Genomic DNA, 10,763 nt, shown 5'->3' with positions numbered 1-10,763 from the left:
ATTGGAAAAAGCATTTTGTTCCCTTAATTTTCCAACCTTGGTAGCATTGCCTGATGGGAAAGCATCAAACTAGATTTGGATGAAATGGTCGTATTAAGTCATAACTATACAATTTCACTGATTAAATATAAAACAGGTTCTTTAACTTATTTTATTTAGTATAAAAAAGTTAAATATCTGATTAGTAAAAAGGAATTTACGTGTGATTTACCCAAAGAATTATGTTATAATGTGTTAAAAAAACGGACTGGTTCCGAAAATTACTAAAATGAGATATTAAGTGTCACAAAATAATCAAATTAATTATCATCATTACCAATGGCACGGACGGCAACATTTTGTACATATATGATCAGTGTCATGAATCCTGTAACACCTGAACCTTGGTAATAAAGTCAAATTTCTCAGCGTTTCTATTTGAGACGCTTTTTTCATTTCTCAACATTTTAATTTCACCACGGCAGACCCACGTCAATTATATCCACCATATTCACATAATGATGTGACCTAGTTTGGAAGCAGTCAGTTTCTCCCAGCACCACAGTTGTCTTTTCCTTCCTAATGACTTCTCCTTCATATCTTTTCTTGGCCTGGAGAAGTCAAGAAAAGGTGTTCAGGAAAAGGCATAGGATGGAATTTTTTCGGACTATTCGACCACAACTCCAAGTTATTTTGTTTATAAAAGTGACAGAAAAGTCTCCAGCAATCACTGGACTGGGACTAAAAGCACTTGGAAAATCAAAATGGCACTTAAGACATGAAATAACTGAAATGAAACGTAACTTATAAGCAGCGTCAGTATGTAAGTAATGATTCTGTGGCAACTGACTGGACCTTGTTTCTTTTTTACACAACAGTGAAGCACAGTTGGGTGCTATGTAGTTTCTGTTTGAGATCTGGAGTTCTGGACTCATGACTTTTCTGCTCACTGAGCCCAATGAAGCTGGACCAGAGCTCTGGGGGGCTTCAACACCCCCTCCTCTGCGTATGTGCGGCTCCGATTGAAGGCCTGCAGGGTCTCTGAGCGACATGCAGGCGATCGATTGTACAAACTAGAGGAGTGCAAACTGTTCCAGACATTCAACATGAAGACACAATAAAAAGAAGTCATTTCCCACTCTTTCATTAAGACTGGAACTAAAATAAAGCTACTGTAAAGTGGGTTTGGTTGATATTCAAAGTGCTTCCTTTGAAAACAAAAAGACCAAAACAAACAGATTTAATGAAGAGCAGTTTGGAAGAATTTCTAACCTGCTGCTTCACAACGGGAAGAACAACTCCCTGTATTTGAAGTACTTGAAAAGCAACCGACGAGGGCTCCAGTTTGTCTTATCAAACTGTCGACTCATCTGCTTTTGAGGCGTTTGGTAAGAAAATCAAGAGCCCCTCATGTTGTTCAGATACTTCAAACGATGACTTCGAAACATTGGATTGGCTACAAGAAGGGGGCAGTCTGGAAGTGGATGGAAAACATGACTGGCCTCCCGTTTATTGTTGTTTGATGGAAAAATAAAAAGAAAATGAATGATGGGAGTCATAAGAAACCAGTTTTACGTGCAAACCGCCACCCCACATCACCTCTGAAGCTTTCGGTGTGGGACCAGTCAGTGTGAGGACCGTCGATATGGGACGGTCAGTCAGTAGGAGGATGTGTCGTAAGAGGCCATCGGTCAGGAGCAGGACTTTAAATAAGGGACTGTCAGTCAGCAGCACAGCAATGAGTAAGGGACCGTCAGTCAATAATATCAGAGTTTAAAGCTGTATAACAGAGACAAAACAATAAACTATCAAAATACGAAATTAAAAAAAAAACAGGTTATATTCCGGAAGCAACATTTCAGAGTAATGTGTTGTTAAGCGTTGGTTTTTAGTTCCAAACTACTCCCCCCCTCCCCACGGAGACTAGCGGGACACAACAGCTGCCTTATGATTATATATACACACACACTTTTTATCGGTTTTTCCTTTTCGTTTAGTTTTTCCTAGAAAAAGACACTTTCCTTCACGTGTCGAGCTGTCCTTCGGCGCCAGGTTAGTTCTCGAATCCAAACCCTTACAGCGTCTCACGAATCCAGATTCAAACGGATGAGAAGCTGCAACCAGCTCTGTGCAATGCTATCCATCTGCCTGAAAACAGTGTAAAAACAGTAAACCTTCACGAACAGCCCAGTCACTTCCTCCTGGTCCAGACTCAGTCCGATCAGTCGGCCTGTTCACCGTCCAACCAATCAGCTGACTCTTTCACTCACGGCAGTCCGTGACTCTACAGTTTCTTCTCGGCTCGGGCAGGGCACAGCAGACTGGGGAACAATGTCTCTGAGCTCCCTTCCTTCACCTGCTGCCTCTGGCTCGGCCCGAAGCCTGGCCCGGCCCTCTGCGCCAGGGACCAGACCCACCCCAGCCCCGGCTCCTCCTGGAGGACCTGGGGCCATCTGTATGGAGCCGTGAGGCCTGGAGGTGCTGTTAGAACCCTCTCTGCTCTCAGATACCATCACCGGGTCCCTTCTCACCTCCACACGGACACCCTCCATGCCGATTTCACGACTTGGCAGCAGGCTCCCTCGGCTAGGCCGTGTGGTGCTCAGATCTTGGGGTTGTTCACTCTGGTTCTGCTGAACCTGGACCAGGTTGGGTCTGCTCAAACTGAGGGATGGTCGATGCTGCGAAAGTGGCTGCACATGGGCCCTAGTGGGCTGTGGGTGGGGACGTGGCTGTGGTTGAGCTCGTTGAAGGTGCGCTTGTGCTTGGGGCTGAGATTGTGACTGGGATGGTCTAGGATGGGGGAGGGACTGCCTGTGTTGAAGTCTATACTGAGACTGGGATTGGTGTGGTGATGTGTGCCTTGCTTGCGGCTGGGGCTGACTTTGATGCCGGGGTTGAGGTGGAGGCTGAGACTGGGGAAGGGTTCTGGATTGGACTTGAGGCTGTGGTTGAGGTTGAGGTTGGGCAAGGGTCCTGGGCTGGGGCTGAGGAAAGGATTGGGGTGGGGGCCTTGGTTGAGTTTGAGGTTGGGACTGGGTAGGGGTCCTAGACTGAGGTTGAGGCTGAGATTGAGCTGGGGTCCTTGTCTGGTGCTGAGGCTGGGAGTGGATTGGGGTTCTAGACTGAGGCTGAGGAAGAGATTGGGTTGGGGGCCTAGGCTGAAGTTGAGGCTGCATTTGGGATGGGGCCCTAGACTGGGGTTGAGGCGGAGATTGGGTTGGGGTCCGGGACTGAGGTTGAGGCTGTGATTGGGATGGGGTCCTGGATTGAGGCTGAGGCTGGAACTGGGCAGGGGTCCTTGACTGGGGTTGAGGAACAGACTGGACAGGGGTCCTGGTCTGGGGTTGAGGAATAGACTGGACAGGGGTCCTGGTCTGGGGTTGAGGAATAGACTGGATAGGGGTCCTGGTCTGGGGTTGAGGCTGGGATTGGGTTCTAGACTGAGGTTGAGGGTGAGACTGGGTTGGGGTCCTGGACTGTGGTTGAGGCAGAGACTGGGTTGGGGTTCTGGATTGAGGTTGTGATTGGGTTGGGGTTCTGGACTGAGGTTGAAGCTGTGATTGGGTGTGGATTCTGGGTTGCATTTGAGGATGGGTTGTGGTCCTGGACTGGGACTGAGGCTGGGTTTGGGAAGGGGTTCTTGGCTGGGTGAGAGGCTGAGGCTGAGGCTGAGGCTGAGTCGGGGCTCTGGTCTGGGTCTGGAGTTGAGGCTGGACTGACTGCCGGGGCTGTGGCTGTTGTTTAATCTGTGACTGGGATTGGGACAAGACCCTGGACTGGGTTTGAGGCTGGGGAACTGTTGAGGACTGGGTGTGTGGATGTGGTTGCCTTGTCTGAGAAGTATGAATGTGAAGGACTGAAGGGGTTTGCGAATGCGATTGAGACTGAGGCTGAAGCTGGGTTCGATGCTGGGCCTGGGGGTTTACAGTTTGTGACTGGGCTTTTTGTGGTTGGCTCTGGGGTTGGGACTGGGGTTGTTGGGGTAGAACGTGCCTGGTAGGAGGTGACTGCGATCCTGGATATCTAGGCTGGACTTGGGGCTGACTGGGAGGTTGAAGCTGCTGCTGCTGGGGGTGGGGTTGGGGTTGGTGCCGTGGTGACGGTGGAGGAGGACGAGGCTCAGGCGAGGACTGAGGCACAGATTTGGACTGGGGTTTGGAAGGAGCTTGTTGAGTGGTGAGCTGGGGCACAGTCTGGGGGTCGACTTCAGGAGGTGCTGAGTGTCCAGAGGCTGGAGGAGGTGGTGGGGGGGGGGGGGGGAGGAGGAGGGGAGGAGGAGGAGGAGGAGGTTGATCTAATGTGGAGGCAGAGGACTGTTGGTGGCGATGGTGATGGGGTGGTGGTGGTGGTGATGGTGATGGGTGCTTGTGAGGCAGCCGGTCCTTCCTTTTGTGGCTTTTTGACGGGCTAATGCTACTGCTACTGCTGCTGCTACTCCTCCCAGCTCCTTCATCTCCTCCCTTATCACCTGCACCTTCACCTCCTTCATCTTTCTTGCTACCTTCATCTCCTGCTGCTGATCCAGATTTTTCCTTGTGCTTCCTCCCTTTATGCGCTTTGTGTCCGTGTGACGACTGGCTTTCTTCAGACCCAGTCGACTGGCTCTGCTCAGAGGGTGGAGGGTGAGACTCTGTAGATCTTTCACCGGTGCCCCTCCCCCTCTGAAGTAGCCCTCCTTCCAGTCTGAGCAGTTGAAGCTTCTGGGGTTTGAGCACTTTCCTTCTCCTCCACTGTCTCTCTGGTTTTGCGTTTTTTTATTGGCAGGGCTGTTTCCTGGATGACAGGTTTGGTGGAAGACTCCTTTGCTGCTCGCCGCTTGGCCTCGGCAGCTAAAATGGCAGCTGCAGCGTAACTCCCTGCAGATGAGCTACCAGAAGCTGATGCAGATGAGGAGGATGCTGTGGCAACGGACGATGTTGCTGAGGCAGAAGCTGGTTTCCTGCCCCGTTTTTTGGGGGCAGTCTGTGGAGGGGCTGGAAGTTCTTGCTCTGATTTCCTCTTTCTTCCGGGATGGGACTTTGTGGACACCAGGGCAGGAGACGCTGCCTGCAGAGGGACAACCACATCAATAGGTGCCATTAGTATTAGTAGATCTACAAAGACGTCTACGGACAAGGGACTACTTAAAACATATGTCTGACTTCAACTGGGAGACCAGGAGCTTAACCTGGTTATCATGTTATGGTAGCTCTACCAGACTTTGGTGGCGAATTATGAGGCCCATTTCTCATTTTACCAGTCAGTCTACGCCCCTGCCTTTGCCTATGGTTGTGAATTCTTAGTAATGATAGAAAAACAGGATGCTAATACAAGCAACCAAAATAGGTTTCTTCCACACTGTGGCTGGCTTTGTTATGACCCTGAGTCATAATTTGCCTATTTTTGTGTATATGTATATATGTTTTCTGTTTAGTGTGTGTGTGTTCTCCCCCGTCCTGTAGGTGTGCTGTGCCCTTTCTGTCTGTTTGTGTTGCAGGAAGCTGATTGGTGGCGCATGATTGCCCAGCCCCTTTAAAAATGGCCCTGGATCTTCAGTTCGCTCTCTCTCTTGCCTCCTGCCAGCTCCCAACCGTGTGTTCCTGTGTGTGATCGTCAGTCGTGTGTTTGAGTGTGACTTTTGTATCTGTATATAGTTGTAAATAGAATCTTTTTGTAAATTCGATCCTTTTTTGGTAGGGGAGGTCGGCTTTTTATTTTCACCTTTTCTCCTGTTTTTTTTGGTTAGGGAGTTCAGGTTAGTTTTCTGTATTTTATTTCTTGCATTTATTTTGAGTAGATAATTTAGTTTGAACTCAGAAGAAGATATTTTGTTGTTTTAGCTGCATCCTCCCCTAACCCTCCTTTAGTCGATTAAAATAAATCTTGTGAACCTTACTTTTTTTTTGACTGACGTGTGTGCTTGGGAGCTGGGAGGGGACAAAGCAGAGCAATATTATGTTCGCCCTGGTAAACCCCTAGACCGGGGAGTAACAGCTTACACTCTGAGACTGGGTGTGGTGGTTGGAGGACTTCCAGACAAGGTGCTCAGAGTAATTCTGCCGCTCCTCCACATTAAGTGGAGCCAATTGATTTGTTGATATTACAGGATTAGGGATTGATTTAAAGTGACTAATATTACTGCTCTGGCAAAGTTTTTGTCATGTTTGGTGATGCTGCTCACTGCTTGGCATAGTTCCCTTAGATATGTTGGCTAAAAAACTTCTTAGGAAAATGCTGCATAAAAGAATACTGTGCATTGGCTAAGAAGCTTATCTTTACTCCAGGGGTGATCATACCTTTGAGGCAGCAGAGGTGGTGCCACTGGAGGGTTCTGCCTTGCTAAAGGGCATTTTGACCAGCAGTTTGCCCGGAGTTTTCTCAACCACACGCTTCATGGCCACACCCTCTGTAGCCTGACGCACCTTCCCACTGCCTACACAAATTAAATGGTAAACTTAAAACATTTCATTTACAGACACAAAGTAACTTCAACTTCTTTTGAGGATCAGTTTATGGGTCTCACTTCTTGTCAGCGACTGAGTACCTTTAGGCCTTCCTCGGCCTCGCCCCGATGGTTTGACCACCTTCGGTTTCTTCGGAGGTCGTTTCTCACGACGTGAGGGCTTCCACGTCCAGTGACAGTGAAATCGAAGTCATTGGGGTCAGTTGTTGTGTCACCAACCTTTTGAAAGTATGCGATAAGTTCCACCTTTGAGCGAAACGCCTTTCCCTCCGAGCTAAAAAACAAAACCACAGAATCCTTAAAAATTTGCTGACACATATCCACATTATGTCACCTAATTGTAAAAATATGTTAGCAATAAATATTACCATTAATCTTAGTTAAATGGGATATAACCTTGAAGGGTGCAGAGCTTACTTGATCAGGTAGACGTCGAATTTTCCCGCAGAGCGTCCAGACTTCCTCTGTTTGAGTTTACGTGTCCAGCCTTCGGGCAGTGATGGGTCGTCGTACAGTGGGCCTCGGTCCCGGATGATAGAGCGTCTTTGCTTGGGCGATCCTGCAGACTCGCCCGCCGACTCCGAGCCCACCTCTGAAGGACCCGCCACAGGCTCTGATTCCTGCAGGGACAGACCAGTGTAAAAACCCGCTCCTCTATATGTTGGCTGAAGTTCTTTCTTTTGACGGTACATGGATTTTCTAAAATATTCCACATCAGACAGAACGAATTACTGAGGCAACTCTAATGAATAAGATGAAGCCAGTGGAAAAGTACCTTATGTGTAGAATAATTAACATCTGACCTAAACTAATGACTGCCGTTATCAGTAGTACCAGTACTATGTCAGCAGTACTCAGTTTGTTGCCAATGCTGTGACATTAAAGTACAGTAAAAATGAACACATTTGTAATATTTATTTCAGGATCACGCATTGGTTTTGTAATTGAATAGAGAGGGCTCACTTGATTCTTCATTTATTGTGAATTTTTTGTTTTTGTATTTCTATTTTGTGAGTTCACAGTGGCTGAAATGTGCTTTTTGCAGGACAGTGAAATCCAATGTATGGAATGCAACCACCAACAACCAAAAGTAATGCAACCACCAATAAACAATAAAGAGGAGGACTTAGACATAGGGAGTGAAGCATGTTGCCTTTTGTTTGTTTTTTGTTCCATTTCTTCCATCTGCTTCAAATATGACTTGCTGCTGTATTGTTAGAGTTTTTGAGACTGAGTTTGCCATATCTCCTCTCATTGTCAACACAAAAATCACATGAACTTTCTAGTTAACAGATGCCAACATCTTGGTTTTCCCTCCCTCAACTGAAATGGGATGTCCTTCATGCTGTCATCCTATAGGTCACTTTAAAAACAGATGTAATATTGTGTTAATATGCTGACCTATTACTTATAACTAATGCATAGAGGGGTAGGATTAATGGTGGTGATGCTATTGGCACAGGTTGCTCAACGGCTAAAATTTGCTTAGAGGTCTTATTTATGTCTTTGTGCATAAGAAATCAATCTAAGTGAATCCCCAAAGGAACTTTGTGTTGGTAAATACAAGTTCTGCAAATGTACAGGATTTCAGTTCTGTTCAACATGTTGATGCTCATATGAACTATGTTTTCAGCTCAAAAATGTCCAATTTCATCACAATTAATGCTATATTTTCATGTCACAAATGGCCAAGTTCTATTTGAACTGAATTTATCTGAAAAACAAATATTCTATTCTTTTAGATTCCCCAATTTTTCTTACCAGATTCTCTCCTACATATCACATGTTTTATTTTTACAGGTTCAGTATGGAGTATGGTGCTGATCCATCCTGCTTATGTTACACCAATACATACATGAAGAATGTCACACGTCACTTTTTACATCAACAGTTTTCTAATAATAAGTATTTTTATAAAGAAATAACAATTCTATATTGTTATTTACTCTTTAGTCTGATGATAAACTACACAATAAATAATTCTGATCCTAGTTTTTGCACTGGGATCATTAGTGTAAACGGTGACACGGCTGCAGAGCATCGGTATGATGGGATCCCAACAACCATGTCACATCCGTCCACTGCCACAGTTTGTGTTTTTGTGTCAGCTGGTATTGTTTTAGATCCACAATACTAACATTTATGAATAAGAGGAGAATTAGCAATATTAAGTCTATAAGTTTCTTACTAATAAAGTACTGGTACTGACCAGAGCATTATGGGTAATGTCACGTCCGTCCACCAGCAAAAGTTTTCACATACACGTGCTATTCTAAATCCAATATTTCTGAAAATAGAGCTTCCACTGTCAAATAATATCAGTAGTCTGTGCACAAATGGATTAGCATTATTTCAACACAGTTCTATGCATTTATGACAACTTTTTTTTTTTTGACAAAAATGGCCACTCATTTGACCCCCTAAGTAAATTTTAGCTGATATAGATAATAGTAAATACAAATGTCGGTTCAGCTGATTTGATGATGTAGGCCGTATATCTGTCAGAAAGGCCCCTCTGGAGGACTTAGATGGTGACCTCTGACCTCACCTGGGTCTCTGCCTCTGATGGTGGCTCGGCTTCCTGTGTCGTTGTTGATGCAGATGCCTCCTGCTCGGCATGTTGGCGCTCCTTACGGGCCTTCTTGGTCTTACTGTGGGACCTGTGTTTCTCTCTGGCAGGGGGCTGGGGGTTGACGGCGCCCTCCTCGCCTTCTTGACCCTCCCCCCTGTAGAAAACACAAACATCACACTGTTAAACATTCATCGGTGAAGACTTCACAGGTCAAAGCTGCACATTGAGTTGATCTGCGGTCAAGGTTTAGAAATGCTTGTCCTGTCTCTGGAGACCCAAGAACTCGCCTCGACTGGAAAAGTGTAAAAACTAGTGTTACCCTGTTTCCTTAAGAAGAAACATGTCACCCAGAGCAACAACAGGGGACGGTGATGTGTTTTTAATTATTTACAGGCAACAGTGTATCTCTACAGTAAAGACAAATAAGATGAATTAGATTACACATAGGATGAAGTCACTGCTGCCAGAGATTTACTGGAATGATTAAAGCATTAACCAGTGACTCAAGAAAATAATTCAGAGATTAGTCAGAATGAAAATGGCTGTTCTGTGATTTACATCCTTCCCTTCAGTAAAAGTAGAAATGGCTGTGTTTGCATAAAATGACAAACGAAGTGGAAGCAAAAGTCAAAAAGTGAACCAAAACACAAAATATACTGATCCGCCATAACATCGTGACCACAGATAAGAGAAGTGACAATTATACTGATTATCCAATTCCAATAGGACCTTTCACTGGTTGGATACATTAGGCAGAAAGTAGGCTGAACATTTAATTGTCAAAGCTGATGTGGTGGAAGCAGCAAAATGATCAACATAAGGATCTGAGTGACTTTGGTCTAGGAATGTAACGATTACCAGTATAACAATTAACCGCGGTGAAATTGCCAACGGTTAGTATTACCGTTTAAATTCTAATTATCATGATAACCGGGTTTGATTACCGCACTTTTCCGGAGAAAACGCCTATGTAAAGATATGTTTTTATGTCAAATATTTGAGTGTAGTTTTAATTTATTACAATTTTGATTTTATATACCTAATATTTAGAACCAATATTCACTTTTACAGTCTTTGAAAAGGTTTGTTTAGCATCTTTGTGTTATTTATGCAATAAATTCTATACATTTTTCAAATCGTATTTTTTTTTGTGTGTGTGTGTGTTTTCTGGCTTTTCATGTTGATGTAGTAGGTTAAAGTGAAAAAAATAATAAACTGATGATATAAATGAAGTTGTGCTGAAAAAACAGATCCCAAACATGGGTATAGTAAACATTTGTTTATATAGTATATAAAGGCAAAATCAAAAGCACTGAAAAATGGCCAAAATAGGCTCAGACCACTAAGGGTTAATACTTGAATGTTTCTGCCAAGAGAAAGTGCATTGTGCCAATTATTTTATTTGGTTTTTTTTTGTTGTTTTATTTTTTCAAAATACAACTTGGTTAAATTATTTCAGTGTGTATAAGTACTTTTTGAACATTTTGAGCACAATTTCAACAATATCACGATAATAATGATAATTGTGATAATTTTGGTCACAATAACTGTGATATGAAATTTTAATATCGTTACATCCCTACTTTGGTCCATACTGTAGCGGTGATGACTGGGTCGGATCTCCCAACTGCAGGTCTTGTTGGGTGTTCCTGGTCTGCAGTGGTTAGTACCCACCAAAAATGGACTAAGGGAGGACAACCCAATCTCATGACAATTGAGCATCAGTGGAATGTACTGGATAAACAAGTCCAGTCCCTCCCATTTCAC

The 10,763-nt window shown here is 44.5% G+C and overlaps 1 protein-coding gene across 1 annotated transcript in view; it reads right to left on the bottom strand.

Moving 5' to 3' along the window:
• Positions 1–1,517: 1,517 nt before the first annotated feature.
• The window catches only part of LOC115422034 (serine/arginine repetitive matrix protein 5), a 28,697-nt gene continuing 19,451 nt past the window's right edge, over positions 1,518–10,763 (bottom strand). The window contains 11 exon segments of the mRNA XM_075353484.1: positions 1,518–3,810; positions 3,909–4,163; positions 4,297–4,318; positions 4,321–4,348; positions 4,350–4,631; positions 4,633–5,028; positions 6,258–6,394; positions 6,506–6,586; positions 6,589–6,698; positions 6,842–7,044; positions 8,973–9,150. Of these exon segments, the coding sequence (XP_075209599.1) occupies positions 2,229–3,810; positions 3,909–4,163; positions 4,297–4,318; positions 4,321–4,348; positions 4,350–4,631; positions 4,633–5,028; positions 6,258–6,394; positions 6,506–6,586; positions 6,589–6,698; positions 6,842–7,044; positions 8,973–9,150 (3,274 nt within the window). The 3' untranslated portion in view covers positions 1,518–2,228.

Source organism: Sphaeramia orbicularis, chromosome 7 (genome assembly GCF_902148855.1).
Source record: "Sphaeramia orbicularis chromosome 7, fSphaOr1.1, whole genome shotgun sequence".
Lineage (NCBI taxonomy): Eukaryota > Metazoa > Chordata > Actinopteri > Kurtiformes > Apogonidae > Sphaeramia > Sphaeramia orbicularis.
Note: the sequence above shows the minus strand (reverse complement) of the source record. Positions and strands in the feature narration are given on the sequence as shown.